The sequence below is a fragment of the Triticum urartu genome, chromosome 6A (genome assembly GCF_056163025.1).
Source record: "Triticum urartu cultivar PI428250 chromosome 6A, HENAU_Tu73, whole genome shotgun sequence".
Lineage (NCBI taxonomy): Eukaryota > Viridiplantae > Streptophyta > Magnoliopsida > Poales > Poaceae > Triticum > Triticum urartu.
Window position 1 is genome coordinate 112469716 of NC_141878.1, and position 15732 is coordinate 112485447.

The following is a 15732-nucleotide window of genomic DNA, read 5'->3' on the forward strand; positions in this document are numbered from 1 at the left end:
TTTTGGGATGACCCACATCTTTATAAAGAAGGAGTAGATGGTGTTATTAGACGTTGTGTACCTGAGCATGAACAGGAACAGATCCTACGCAAGTGTCACTCCGAGTCTTATGGAGGACACCACGCTGGAGATAGAACTGCACATAAGGTATTGCAATCTGGTTTTTATTGGCCTACTCTCTTCAAGGATGCCCGTAAGTTTGTCCTATCTTGTGATGAATGTCAAAGAATTGGTAATATTAGTAGACGTCAAGAAATGCCTATGAATTATTCTTTTGTTATTGAACCGTTTGATGTTTGGGGGCTTTGATTATATGGGACCTTTTCCTGCCTCTAATGGATACACACATATTCTAGTTGCTGTTGATTACGTTACTAAGTGGGTAGAAGCTATTCCAACTAGTAGCGCTGATCATAACACTTCTATTGAAATGCTTAAGGAAGTTATTTTTCCGAGGTTTGGAGTCCCTAGATATTTAATGACCGATGGTGGTTCACACTTTATTCATGGTGCTTTCCGTAAAATGCTTGCTAAATATGATGTTAATCATAGAATTGCATCTCCTTATCACCCTCAGTCCAGTGGTCAAGTAGAGTTGAGCAATAGAGAGCTCAAATTAATTTTGCAAAAGACTGTTAATAGGTCTAGAAAGAATTGGTCTAAGAAACTTGATGATGCATTATGGGCTTATAGAACTGCATATAAAAATCCTATGGGTATGTCTCCGTATAAAATGGTTTATGGAAAAGCATGTCACTTACCTCTCGAACTAGAACATAAGGCATATTGGGCTATTAAAGAGCTCAACTATGATTTTAAACTTGCCGGTGAGAAGAGGTTATTTGATATTAGCTCACTTGATGAATGGAGAACCCAAGCTTACGAAAATGCCAAGTTTTTTAAAGAAAAAGTTAAAAGATGGCATGACAAAAGGATACAAAAGCGTGAGTTTAATGTAGGTGATTATGTATTGCTATACAACTCTCGTTTAAGATTTTTTGCAGGCAAACTTCTCTCTAAATGGGAAGGCCCCTATGTTATCAAAGAGGTCTATCATTCCGGTGCCATAAAAATCAACAACTCCGAGGGCACAAATCCGAAGGTGGTAAACGGTCAAAGAATCAAACATTATATCTTAGGTAATCCCATAAATGTTGAAACCAATATTATTGAAACCGTAACCCCGGAGGAATACATAAGGGACACTTTCCGGAACGTTTCAGACTCCGAAAAGGAATAGGTATGTGGTACGGTAAGTAAACCAACTCCAAAACAATTTTTAAGGCAATATTTCTCCGTTTTGGAATATTTAGAAAAATAGAAAAATAAGTAGCAGTCTAGGAAGGACACGAGGGTGGTGGGCGCGCCCCCCTACCTCGTGAGTATCTCGTGTGCCTTCTGGACTCCGTTTTCTTGCACGTTACGTATTTTGGTCGGTAAAAATTCATTATATATTCTCCCAAAGGTTTTGACTCCCGTATCACGCAATTATTCTCTGTTCTTGTTTCGAGCTGTTTTTATGACAGATCTAGATTATCATGACGTCCCCAAGTGCTTCCAAGGACAAGTTCTTCGAGAAGGTCATCAACCCTTACCTTGCGGAGGTGCTGCGACACCCTCAAGCCATTGAGATGCGTGATGGGTTGTTGCACATCCACGATGTTGAGGGACCAAAGGGAACCGGAAGCGTGGAGACGAGGCTCGAAGCAATGGAGCAACAAGTTTTCAAGTGCCAGGGGATGGTGGAGCGTGGAATCAACGCTAGCCACACGATGCTCGCGGAGTTCACTCACAACTACAAGCCGGATGCCAAGAACACCGAGGAGGCCATCTTCAAGCTATATGAGAAGATCGAGCACCTCCAAGCCCAAATCTATGACCTGCAAAACCAAAACTGTGAGTATGAATATAGATTCAAAAGAATGAGTTTGGCTGCAGATTCGAGGATTCCGGAGACTCGATCATCCTTCTATGATGGTGAACCTATGCCTTGGAAGATGGATGACAAGCCCGCATCATCAACAACACCTCCACCATCTTCACCAACCAAGGAGATATAATCACATGGGTATGGGCACTCCCCTTGGCAACTGCCAAGCTTGGGGGGGCGTGCCCCGGTATCGTATCACCATCACAACTCCTATCTTTATCGTTTTTCTTAGTTCGATCCTATTAGTAGTATCTTGATCTAGTGGAATAAATTTTATGGCATGATCTAGTTTTGAGTTTTGCTTTTTGATCCCTCTATGTAATAGAGTCCGTGAGTTATATATAATAAAGATTAGTGTTGAGTCAAGGGCTTGATTATTTTTCCATGATCTTGGGTGAATAAAAGAAAAGAGAAAAAGAATAAAAAGAAACAAAAAGTTCATATTGGTCTTATTGAGAGTAATGACTTCACATAGAAAGAGTATGATGATTAAAAGTTGTTGGGAGTTGGCAGACATAGCTTTGGTCATTGTTGCAATTAATAGGAAGTAATAAGGAAAGAGAGGTTTCACATATAGATATATTATCATTGACATCTTTTATGATTGGGAGCACTCATTAAAATATGACATGCTAAAGAGTTGATGTTGGACAAGGAAGACAACGTAATGAGTTATGTCTTTCTTATATCCGAGATAAAGTATATTGTCATGGATCCTCTAACTTGTTGAGCTTGCCTTTCCCCCTCATGCTAGCCAAATTCTCAGCACCAAGTAGAAATACTACTTGTGCTTCCAAATACCCTTAAACTAGTTTTGCCATGAGAGTCCACCATATCTACCTATGGATTGAGTAAGATCCTTCAAGCAAGTTGTCATCGGTGCAAAGCAATAAAAATTGCTCTAAATATGTATGATTGATTGGTGTGGGAGAAATAAGCTTTATACGATCTTGCGATGTGGAAGTAATAAAAGCGACGGACTGCATAATAAAGGTTTGTATCACAAGGGGCAATATAAAGTGATGTTCTTTCGCATTGAGATTTTATGCATCCAACCGTAAAAGCGCATGGCAACCTCTGCTTCTGTCGGGTGGTAGGTGCGACATATGCCAACGGGTGGCTTATCATTGTGGGAGCCAGTAAGACGTCGCCGGTGCCTGGAAGCGGGATGAGGCGAAGACATGCACGCCGGCGAATCTTACCCAACTTCGGGGCTCTCCGTGGAGATAACACCCCTACTGCTGCTCTGCGGGGTCTCCGCATGATCACTAGATGAACAAGTAGCTACACGATGCTCCTTGAGCTATTTGGCGAGAGGAGGAAGAAGGGCTCTGCCCGCTCTCTTCTCCTCCCTGTGTGGTGTTTAAAACTAGCAGGGATCAACCCTTTGCATGGGTGTCCCGGGGGGTTTATATAAGCCCACCCCCGGGGATACAATGGTAATCCGGCTGGGTGCAGGGCCCAGCCGTCTGTGTCTACACTCGCCGGCTTCTGCGTCGGCTGCTGGGGCCCGCCGGCTGGTGGGTCCCACCGGCTGCTGGCCCCTTGGTCGATAGGCAGGCCCCACTGTCCAGGGCCTTGTCGGCGGCTGGTTACTATTGCTCAATCCTGGTGACGAAGGCTTCGCCGAGGTGGGCGTGGCTACAGTGCCGCCGTCCGGCGGGTGATCGATGTAGCCTCACTGCGTCTTGTCTCCTTAATGGGGCGTCCCCTTCGAGGGGGTGGCAAACTGGCTGTGGAGAGCCGGCTCTGTCTTGGGCCAACTGGGGGAGGCCGGGCCGCCTTCGGGTGTCTCTCTGCCTGAAGGGGCCCACCGCCCGTGGACCACTCTGGCGGCCCGTCGTGGATGACATCAGGGTCATCGTGGCAACAGTGCCGTGCCGGACGGGTCATGGCCACCCGTACGGCGCACTATGCCAGGCGTGCTCCGGGATTCGGGGGCGGCAAGCTTTACTGTAGCCACGCCCCGTCACATCGCTGTTATGTGGGTGTAGACTTCGAGGGTACGATCTTGACCGCTTTATGGGAGCCGGCTTCTTGGAGTCAGCCTTCTCGGAGCCGGCCCTCCCGTGACTTTTTTCATGAAGGCTGAAGTCGGGCCGCCTTCCGATAGTCGGCCTGGGAAACAGCCGGCGAGGGGAAGGCGGCCCCATGTCTTGGATTCTTGAGGGCCGGATGGGCTCGTAATAATTTTTTCAGAAGGGCCAGGGGAGCCGGCTTGGCTACCCATGGTTATTTCCTCCGACAGTAGTCCCTGAAGCTGGCGAGCTTTGACACTGACGAAGGGACGAGAAGCTCGGTCAGCTTCCTACCCTGAGGGGTCGGTTGTGCTTGTGCGCGCCGTCTTCGGAAGCCGCGTTTCTCGTAGGCTGGAGCGCAGTCGACCTGCGAGCTGACCGCAGGCCATCCCGCGGGCCACGTGGCAAGGAAATCCTGCTGGTGCACGCGCGCGACGGGACGCTGCCGCAGGCCCGGGCCTGCAACTCCTAGGCCTCGGCCCGAGCGCGGATCTTCTGCGGCCCACGCGGACCGCTTGCCTTCCCGCAGCGATTTTATTACGTCTTCAGGGCGCAATAATCGCGGGACGTGGGGGAGTGGGCGCAGTTGATCCCCACGTTCCCCCACGCCGTGCCTCCTCGGCTCCGCCGCGCCGGTCTATAAGTAGGGGGAGGAGAGGAAGCGGCAGAGGCTCGCACGCTCTCCCTCGCTCCGCCCCTCCTCGCCTTCCTTCTTCTTTCCGCCGCCGCTGCCACCCATTGCTACGCCGTTCCGCCGTCGCATCGTCTTGCTCCTCGCCGCATTGCTCCCATGGCGCTCTCAAGCTCGTGGGATGGCTCTAACGTCCATGAAGACCACGTCGAGTTCCTCCACCGGACACGGCGCCTGCCGGGCGAGAACTTCGTGCGGGTTCGTCAAGCGCCGGCGAGGGAGATTTCGCCGGCACCGGAGGAGGGCGAGCGGGTGATCTTCCGCTCGCACTGCCTGCTCGGCTTCGGCCTCCCGGCGAGCGGATTCCTTCGAGCCTTCCTCGAATTCTACCACCTCCAGCCGCATCACCTCACGCCCAATGCGGTGATGCTGCTGTCGGCCTTCGTCACCCTGTGCGAGGGCTTCCTCGGGGTCCTCCCCACGCTCGAGCTCTGGGGGGAATTCTTCCAGAGCAAGCTCGGCACCGTTGTTGCGGGCGTGCCCGCCCCGTGCGGAGCCTATATTGCCGCGCCAACCCGTTCCCGCCCATCCCGCTGATCCAGTCGGTGAAACTCTGGCAGAAGTCTTACTTTTACGTGAAGAACGTCGCCCAGCAAGGCGACTACGTCAACCTGTCGGCTTATGTAGCCGGCCCGCCGACTGGGAGGCAACCTTCGTGGAGCTACCGGGCCAGGTCGTTGTCTCAGGCCGGGAACGCAGCCGTCTCCCGGCTTCGGGTGATGATCCAGTCGGAGGGCCTGACCGGAGCCGACTTGGTGGCCGCCTTCGTGGAGCGCCGGGTACTTCCCCTCCAAGGCCGGCCTCACATGATTTGTCAGATGAGCGGCCGCTTCGACCCGTGCCGGCTGAGCACCAGGGAGATGCCTCATGCAGAGGTGTCTTACAAGGTGAACTACATCTCCAACTACAAGCTCGCCGAGGATTGGCGATATGGCAAGGAGCCGTATTCCCGCGCCAACCCTCCGCCTGCCGTAAGTTTTTCCTTCCTTTCTTCCTTTGGTAGCCGGCCTCATGATAGCCGACCTCTGATCAGTCGGTTTGCCCTTAGCAGAACCCTCTTCTTCCGCCGACGACTGGGGCCGCAGGGGTAGAGCGCCAGCTCCTCCCCGACCGCACGGTGGACGACACCGAGGATCCGGACTTGGGAGCGGCCGCCATGGAAGACGCCATCGTGGGGGAAAGCGACGAGGCCGGAGGCGCGAGTCTCGGGGTCGGCTTCGAGGACTGGCCGGACGAAGTCGAGGTCGAAGTCGCCCCGCGCCGCCAGCCGGCGCTTGATCATCAAGGTGCGGGCTCGTCCGCCGCGCCGGCTGCCTACGGCGGCGCGCAGAAGCGCCGGGCCGCGTCGATCCTCTTCGGCAGCCGGCCGAAGAAATCCAAGGCTCCCACGGCGGCGACCAAGCGGGATGAGGCGGCCGCGAAGGCGGCCCGCTTCCGCAAGGTGGTAAAACAGCCGCAGGCGATCTCGGCGTAAGTCGTCGAATGCCTCGTATATATACTTTTGTTATCCCTTTCGACCGAAACTCTTCTAAACCTTTCTTGGCTCGCCGGACAGGGCACCGCTTTCCCTTGAGCGGGGTCTCGGCGGCTCCGTAGTCGGGCCGACTGGAGGGTCTTCAGGCTCCTGCCACGTGGATCCCTGCGCCGACCTTAGGGAGGCCAGGGAGCAGAACGCACGGGAGGCGCGGGAGGAGCGGGAGGCGGCGGAGTGAAGGACCGCCCAGGCGGCGAAGGAGCAGGCCGAGGCAGAAGCCAAGGCTCGGGCGGAGGCGGCAGCCGTGGAGACGGAGGCGAAGGCCTCGCATAACCGGCCTCCGCTGCTCGTCGTTCCCCTTCGCGCCGTGGCCCCCGGCATCCCAGTGCCCCCGTCGGAGGAGGTCGACCAAGACCCGCCGGTGTTGGAGAGGAGGGAGGGCTCCGTGATCTTCGTGGAGGGGGCGCCGTAGGCAGCGCCGATCGGAGCGGGCCAAGGCGGCCAATCGGCTGCGGTGCCAAAGCAGCCGGCCGGGGCGAGCCGGAGGCAGGGGCCGGCCTCGAGGTGCGGCCAGCATTGCGCCGGCGCGCAGGGGGTGGCGCCTCCACGCTGGAACCGCACCAAGCTGCGGGCGCCAGCCAGACGGCGTAGGCCCTGGAGGCGGCCAGCACCAGCGCGTCCGAGTGGACCCCCAGCGGGGGGACGGGCGAGCTGAATGCGGCGGCCCAGGAGGTCCGGAGCCGGCTTCAAGCTCAGGCCGCCTCGCTGCAGCGATACACCCAAGAGTTCCTTGCGACGCGGGCCGTCATCCGGGTGAGTCTTCTGTCCTGGGTTGTTTTGTTCTTTGATTTCTTCCGTGGGGGCGCGTCAGCGCACCCACTGGGTGTAGTCCCCGAGATTCGGGCCGACTGCTGAGCAGTCGGGTCGGATCTTCCTTGACGACTATCTTATTCTTGCCTTCTGTCTGATTTTCTAGGAGTATCATAACCTCCGCGCTGCCGCCTTCAACTCCCAGGCTCAGGAGCTGGGTCGGAGAACCGAGGATCTAACCAGCAGCTGGAGTGCATGCTTTGTTTCGTTCACCTCCTGTGGGGGCGCGTCAGCGCACCCACTGGGTGTAGTCCCCGAGATTCGGGCCGACTGCTGAGCAGCCGGGTCGGATCTTCCTTGACGACTTCTTCCTTATTAATTTTTTCCTGTCTTCATGCTTGCAGGAGCCAATGCCGACTTGAGGGAGCAGCTCAGCGGGGCCCAGGCCGCCCTTCGCGCCAAGGAAGCTGAGTATAGCGCCTTGGTCCTGGAGCGTGACCGCCTGGCCAAGAAGTTGGCCGACCAGGAGGAGAGCCACAAGGCGGCTCTGAAGGAAGCTCAGGACAACGAGAACGCCCTGAGGGCCGAGTTCGAGACTGAAGCGGCGGGCTGGGCTGAGGCGAAGCAGGCATTGAGCGAGGGCTTCGGTCGTATCGAGGATCTGATCGATGGTAAGCCACCTTCTTCACTCCTTGCTTGCCCCTTGATCCCTGATTTGTATTCCGACTTGTGCTGCTTTTTGTTCTCCGTGCAGACTACTTTCCCAGCTACTCCGTCTTCGCCGACCAAACCATCGAGGCCCACCGCGAGGCGCGCCGGCAGGCGGGGGCTGAAATCGCGCCAGGCGCGGGCCGGACGCTCGAGGAGCAAATCTTGGCGGTCCAAGCCCGGCTGCAGCCAGCTCACCATATGCTCCGCCGCCTCCAGCGCGCCGGGGCGCAGGTGTTGGCCGCCCTCTGGCCAAGCGAGATGATTCCCCGCACCCCGAGTCAGACTGCCGACTGGCTGGAGGTTGCGGTTGGCCGCTTCGAGGCCTGGAAGGCATCGGCAGCCCGGCTTGGAGCTGGGCGGGCGCTGGAGTTCGTCCGAGCCTGGTATCCGGGGCTGAACCTGGACCAACTACGCACCTGGCGGCTGGAGGCCGATGAAGAGCTGGAGGGGGTGCGGCCAGCTATCGCTCAGCACGCCTCGACGATCGCCGAGTGCACTGATATCAGTGTCTTTGCTCCTGAAATTAATGACGACGGCGTCGCCCAGCCGGAGGAGTGGTTCGGGCTGAACCCGGCAGCGGGTGAGGACTCGTCAGAGGAGATCGCCTCCAGCGATGAAGGCGAAGACAACGAAGGAGAGGAGGGCGAAGACATTGAGCCGGCCGGTGAAGCGGCCAGCCAGCCTCAGCCCGATCGTGCCTCCAGCAACAAGGCGTGTGCTAGCGCGCCCTCTGCAGGAGGCGATGATCATGCCGAGGTTCGCCAGCCGGCCACTCCTCCAGCCGACACTGCCGTCTCCACCGACCTGCCCGACTCGCCAGTCGCTCCCTTGGCTTAATCTGCCGTCCTTGTTTTTTCCTGCTTGTTGCCTTTTGAACAAATTTATTAAACTTGCGCAGTTCCACCCACTGGGGGTGTATTCAAACTATGTTGAATGCTGGCCTTTTGAAGGTCTTTTATGTAAATATTATTGTGTGCGTGTTTGGCTTCCATTTACGTATGCTGTTTGTCCTTAGGCTGTTTCCTTTGCCGCCTTCCCCTTTGGGGAGGTAAGTACTCGAGCTTTTTTAGACTGAAATGAGGTGAATGGAAGCCGGCCGGCCGGCTACTCTGGTAGTCGGTCGGTGGTGGGAGAAAAACCGGCTTTTGTTATATTAGTCGGTTAGTCCCTAGCCATTTTTCGTGTGGGCGTCCTTTCCTGCCTTTAACTGTTGCCAGCCGGACAGCCGGTTCTTCGAACTGCGACTTTTGGCAAGAGAAGGCTTGGGTGCCGGCACACTACTTGTTTGACCGCGGGTAGGACTTCTAATATAACGCAAGGCGGCCAGTCCCCGGGCCGACTAGTCGAACCCGGTGCCGGATGAAAAAAGTAAATGAAATGACAAGGTCATAAGCATGATACTCTGGAGTCGGCCGCCGCCTGTTGTGTTGGAGCAGTCCTCGGGCCGACTACCGCAGTCCCCGAGCCGGGTGTGGCAGTCCCCGGGTCGGGCGTAACTACGGAAGTCCCCGAGGCGCCTACTGACGTCCCCGGGCCGACTATCGAAGTCCCCGGGTCACCTGCTTGGTTCTTCGAGCCGGACCCGGCCGTGTCGGGGTCAGGCGGCACGAAGATGGAATCGGACTCAGGAGACGGCTTGATAGACGGCTTGAGGAGGCGTTGCAAAGAGACACCGGTTGGTATTGCCTGCCGAGTGGAGCCTATTCGAGCCAGGGTATCAGCTGGCTCGCTGTCGGCTCTTGGTACGTGGAGGAACTCGCATCCTTCAAAGTACCCACTGATCTGTTGAACGAGGAAGCGGTAGCTTGCCATATTTGCGTCCTTGGCGTCCCAGTCGTCGGATGATTGCTGGACCACCAAGTCCGAGTCGCCATAACATAGGATCCAGCGAATGCCGAGCTCTTTGGCAAGCCGGAGCCCGTGTATGAGTGCCTCATACTCGGCCACATTGTTGGAGGTGGCAAAGTGAATTTGCAGCGTGTATCTGAGCTTGTCACCTTTGGGAGAGGTGAAGACGATGCCGGCTCCCAAGCCGGTGCGCGTCTTAGACCCATCGAAGTGCATGCGCCAATGAGTGGAGTCGGGAGCCGGCGGTAGGTACTGGGTCTCGGCCCAGTCGACGAGGAAGTCGGCCAATGCTTGGGACTTGATGGCGGTGCGAGGCTGGTAGAAGATCGTGTAAGGGGCTAGCTCGATGGCCCATTTCGCCACCCGGGCGGATGCATCCCGGCTGCCTATGATCTCGGCAAGCGGGGCGGTGCATACGACCGTGATGGGATGCTCTTGGAAGTAGGGCTTCAGCTTCTTGGCGGCGAAGTACATGCCATAGCACATCTTCTGGTAGTGCGGGTAGTTCTACTTCGAGGTAGACAGTACCTCGCTCAAATAGTACACCGGCCTCTGGACCGGCTGGGCTCGGCCCTCTTCTGGGCGTTGGACTACGATGACGGTGCTGACCACCCGGCTGGTTGCGGCAATGTAGAGGAGCATGGGCTCTTTCTCAATCGGCGCCGCCAGGACCGGCGGTGTGGCCAGCATCTTCTTCAGCTCATGAAAAGCTTGGTCGGCTTGGTCATTCCACTCGAAGTGAGTGGTCTTCTTCATGAGGCGGTAGAGGGGGAGAGCTTTCTCTCCGAGCCGGCTGATGAAGCGGTTCAGGGAGGCCAAGCATCCGGTAAACTTCTGGATGTCTCGAAGTTTGGTGGGAATCGCCATTCTCTCAATGGCCTTGATTTTCACCGGGTTGCATTCGATGCCGCGTTCGGAGACCAGGAAGCCTAGGAGCTGGCCGGCTGGCACTCCGAACACGCATTTCTTGGGGTTGAGCTTGATTTGGAACCGGCGTAGGTTCTTAAATGTTTCCTTGAGGTCTTCCAGCAAGGTGCCGCGCTTCTCCGTCTTCACCACAATGTCGTCTACGTAGATGTGGGCGTTTCTGCCGAGCTGCTTGAGGAGGCACTTCTGCATGCAACGCTGAAAAGTGGCACCGGCATTTCTCAAGCTGAATGTCATAGTCAGGTAGCAAAAGGCTCCAAATGGCGTGATGAAGGTGGTCTTCAGGCGGTTAGCCGGATCTAACTTTATCTGGTGGTATCCTGAGTAAGCATCCAAGAAACTCAACAGCTCGCATCCAGCCGTGGAGTCTATCACTTGGTCAATCCTCGGCAGGGCAAAGGGATCTTTGGGGCAGGCCTTGTTGAGGCTCGTGTAGTCTATGCACATGCGCCACTTATTGTTCTTCTTTAATATGAGGACCGGGTTGGCAAGCCACTCTGGAAAGAAAACTTCCATAATGAAGCCGGTTGTCAGAAGCCGGGCTATCTCCTCTCCCACAATCCTTCTTTTCTCCTTCGACAGTCGGCGGAGGGGTTGTTTGAGTGGTTTTGCGTATTCTCGGACGTGTAGTTTGTGCTCGGCGAATTCCTTCGGAACACCCGGCATGTCCTTGGGGGACCATGCAAACATGTCCCGATTCTCACGAAGGAAATCGACGAGATCGCCTTCCTATTTGCTGTTTAGGTTTGCCCCGATGACAGCAAACCTCTCTGGGTGCTCGGGGTCAAGAGGTATCTTCTTCGTCTCCTTGGCCGGCTGGAAAGATCCTTGGGCACCATACTCCTTGGGATTGGGGGACAGGGCCGACTGTTTGCCGGCCATGGCCATGACTCGATCCAACATCTTCTTCTCTTCGGCAATCACAAGGGACTCGGCCAGCTGGCTGCTGGCTGCCGCGCACTCGGAAGACTTCTTGTAATCGTCGGCTATGGTGATGACACCCTTGGTGCTCGGCATCTTCATCTTGAGGTATGCATAGTGGGGAACCGCCATGAACCCGGCCAAGGCAGGTCGGCCAAGCAATGCATGGTAGGGGCTCTCCAGGTCCACCACTTCAAACCAGATCACTTCCCAGCGGAAATGCTCCTTGTCCCCGAAGAGTACATCAATCTTGATCTTGCCAATGGGGGCGCAGGACAGGCCGGGTACGATGCCATGGAACACTGTCCGAGTAGGCATCAGTTGCTTCGTCTTGACGTTCAGCTTCTCCAAGGTGTCATGGTATAAGATGTTGATGCTGCTCCCGCCGTCTATCAACACGCGGGAGAAATGGGCGGCGCGTCTGTCCGTTGCAAGGGTGGCATCCAGGACCAACGCATAAGAGCCGGGAGATGGCATCACCTCTGGGTGGTCGGCCCAGCTCCAGCTGATAGGTTTTTTTGACCAGTGCATGTGCTCGGCGGGGTTGGCAGCGACCATGCTGACTTCCTGGTGCTCTCGGCGTTTGCTGCGCCGATCTTCGGGCTGGCTTGTAAAGACGACATAGGCGGCATGCTCGTCGGGGAACTCATCATGCACGGCTCCGACTGCGAGCCGAACGGTCGGCGGCTGCGGGGCCGGAGGCGGCGGACCGGCAGGCGGAGGCAGCGCGAGCCCTTCGCCTTTGGAGATTCAGGTGAGCCAATGGCACTTCCGGGTTGTGTGGTTGGACGGCTTCGCGCCGCTGTGGAACTTGCACGGGGCGTCAAGAGTTTGCTCGTAGGAGAAGGCTGGCTGCCAAGCCGGCCTGCCGCCCTTGGATTTCTTGGGCGCGGGCCGCCCTTCGGGCTGCTCGTCTTCGACTGTGGCCACCTGCCGACTGGCGGGAGGCGGCGCAGGGCCCTTGCGCTTGTGGTCATTCGGGTGTGGGCGTCGGCCGGAATCCCCAGCCGGCGTCTTGGGCGTTGGGTTGAGTACCTTCCCGGACGCGTCTACTCGGAGCTCGGTCTTCATTGAGGAGTCGGCGGTGGCGTACTTGTCCGCTATGTCCAGAGGCTCGTCGAGGGTAGTCATCTCGTCGCAGAGAAGCTTGTGCTTGAGGAGGGTGCCTTCTCGGCACCCGGCAGTGAAGTATTCTATGGCTTGCACCTCGTGCACCCCTTCGCAAGAGTTGCGGAGCTCGGCCCAACGCGTGAGGTAATCGCGAGTAGACTCGGCGGGGCCTTGTACGCACAAGGAGAGCTGTCTGGGCTTGGGAGCCCGCTTGTAGGTGCTGGTGAAGTTGCGGACGAAAGCTTCTGTGAAATCTAGCCAGCTGTTGATGCTGTATGGCTTGAGGCTATTGAGCCAGGTCCGTGCCGTGCCTTGCAACATGAGGGGCACGTACTTCACGGCAACGCGCCTGTTGCCATTGGCTATGCTAACCGCCGTGGAGTAGTCGATCAACCAATCTTCCGGCTTCACGGAGCCGCTGTACTTGGGCGTGTCTCTTGGGAGCGAGAACCCTTTGGGGAAGGGCTCGTCGCGGATGCGGGGGCCAAAGCAAGGCGGGCCGACATTGTCTTCTTCTTCCAGCGCCAGGGATCGCGCCAGGCGGTCGATCCGATGGCAGGCGTCGTTCTCGCCGACTCCTTCGGGGCGACCTAGCCGGCCGCTGAGAGTCGGATGCGCAACAGGAGGTGAGGTGGGATATCTCTCTCCACGGGGCCGAGGCGGAGGCGGGTTGCCCCGCCACTCCACGGCCTGGGGGTGGCCTTCTGCGTCTCGCTCGATGGAGATTCGGGTTTGGCTTCGGCTGGCAGCCGGCTCTTTCTCGCGCCGCGCGCGGGTTCTACCCGTAGTCGGCGTCCGGGACGTCGCGCCGTGATCTCTGCGCGGGGGAGGGCTTTCCGCGCGGGCGTCGGCTTCGTGCCGCTGCGTGGCTGCATCGATTAGCTGCTGGATGCGTCGGGTCATGTGGGGGAGTTCTTCGGCCCCTAGTCCGTCTAGCTTGTCTACGGCCGCCTGGGCGGCGCGCAGGTTCTCGAGTGGAGTCGCGTGGACTGGGCGGTCGACTCCTAATGTGTCGGCAACGATAGCGCCGCGCTGTCTGACAACGCCGACCCGGCTGGGCCCGCCTGGGGGCGGCGTGCCAAAGGCGGCGCGGTCGGCTTCGCGTCGGTGAGCCTCAGCGAGGCGTCTCATGGAAACCAACTTCTGGCCCTCCGCGAGGAGGGCGTGGCAGCGAGCCTCCAGTGCTTCAGCGTCGGCATCGGCCGGGAGGGGGATGGACAAGTCGTGGACCGCCGCGTGTGGGGCGTCATGGGCGCTCTCGTCAGTAGCGCCGCCGTGGCCGATGACCATCACCTCGGTGGTGACAGCGTCGCAGCCATCGGCCCGGGGAAGCGGGTCGTTGTAGATCGTGATGTCGGTGGGGAAGCTGTCGAGTGAGGCCGTGTCAGAGTCGACAGGCATCGGGTCGGTGGAGCCAACCGACTCCAAATCCACAGCAGGCTCGCCGGAGACATGGAGCTGGCCGAGGAGGTTGACGAGGTGGTCGGTGCCCGCGTCGGAGGCGAGCTCGTCGGAGATGAGGGTCTTGTCGAGGAGATCGGCGAAGCCGCTCGCTGCGCAGATGCTAGTGACGCCTTGTAGCGCGTCGTGGCAAGCGCCATCGGGCGTGCCGGGCTGGCTACGCTCGCGAGGGAGGAAGAAGGTTCCTGTCCAGAACAGGTCTCCGGACAACGGTGCATCTGGCCCCACGGTGGGCACCAAATGTCGGGTGGTAGGTGCGACATATGCCAACGGGTGGCTTATCATTGTGGGAGCCAGTAAGACATCGCCGGTGCCTGGAAGCGGGATGAGGCGAAGACATGCACGCCAGCGAATCTTACCCAGCTTCGGGGCTCTCCGTGGAGATAACACCCCTACTTCTGCTCTGCGGGGTCTCCGCATGATCACTAGATGAACAAGTAGCTACACGATGCTCCTTGAGCTATTTGGCGAGAGGAGGAAGAAGGGCTCTGCCCGCTCTCTTCTCCTCCCTGTGTGGTGTTTAAAACTAGCAGGGATCAACCCTTTGCATGGGTGTCCCGGGGGGTTTATATAGGCCCACCCCCCGAGGATACAATGGTAATCCGGCTGGGTGCGGGGCCCAGCCATCTGTGTCTACACTCGCTGGCTTCTGCGCCGGCTGCTGGGGCCCGCCGGCTGCCGGCTCCTTGGTCGATAGGCAGGCCCCACTGTCCAGGGCCTTGTCGGCGGCTGGTTACTGTTGCTCAATCCTGGTGACGAAGGCTTCGCCGAGGTGGGCGTGGCTACAGTGCCACCGTCCGGCGGGTGATCGCTGTAGCCTCACCGCGTCTTGTCTCCTTAATGGGGCGTCCCCTTCGAGGGGGTGGTAAACCGACTGTGGAGAGCCGTCTCTGTCTTGGGCCGACTGGGGGAGGCCAGGTCGCCTTCGGGTGTCTCTCTGCCTAAAGGGGCCCACCGCCCGTGGACCACTCTGGCGGCCCGTCGTGGATGACATCAGGGTCATCGTGGCATAAGTGCCGTGCCGGACGGGTCATGGCCACCCGTACGGCGCACTGTGCCAGGCGTGCTCCGGGATTCGGGGGTGGCAAGCTTTACTGTAGCCACGCCCCATCACATCGCCATTATGTGGGTGCAGACTTCGAGGGTACGATCTTGACCGCTTTATGGGAGCCGACTTCTTGGAGTCGGCCTTCTCGGAGCTGGCTCCTCGGAGCCGGCCCTCCCGCGACTTTTTTCATGAAGGCTGAAGTCGGGCCGCCTTCCGATAGTCGGCCTGGGAAACAGCCGGCAAGGGGAAGGCGGCCCCATGTCTTGGATTCTTGAGGGCCGGATGGGCTCGTAATAATTTTTTCAGAAGGGCCAGGGGGAGCCGGCTTGGCTACCCATGGTTATTTCCTCCGACAGCTTCCCTCTGCGAAGGGTGTATCCTTTATTATGATCTTCTACCTATTGCAAGTGTCACGGTGATCTTCACCTTTCCCTTTTCATTTTATCATTTGGCAAGCTCGGCATGTTGGAAAGAACATGGTATATATATCTAATTGGATGTAGGGGAGCATGAACCATTATTGTTGACATTACCCTTGAGGTAAAAGGTTGTGGGGCAAAACTATAAGCCCCTATCTTTCTCTGTGTCCGATTAAAACTCTGTAACCACAAGTATTGCGTGAGTGTTAGCAATTATGGAGGACTAAATGATAGTTGAGTAGGTGGACTTGCTTTTTAGCTCTGACATAGACTCTTTCCGATGTTATGATAAATTGCAATTGCTTCAATGACTAAGATTATAGTTTGTCGGAGCCCAATAAGGTTTATGATTTATACTTTTGCA

At 57.2% G+C, this 15732-nt stretch overlaps 1 protein-coding gene across 1 annotated transcript; it reads left to right on the plus strand.

The window, feature by feature from the left end:
* Positions 1 to 7832: 7832 nt before the first annotated feature.
* On the plus strand, positions 7833 to 8471 carry LOC147964351 (uncharacterized). The gene has a single exon (XM_087529934.1). The coding sequence runs from the start codon at positions 7833 to 7835 to the stop codon at positions 8469 to 8471; it is 639 nt and encodes a 212-aa protein (XP_087386060.1).
* The last annotated feature ends 7261 nt before the right edge of the window (positions 8472 to 15732 follow it).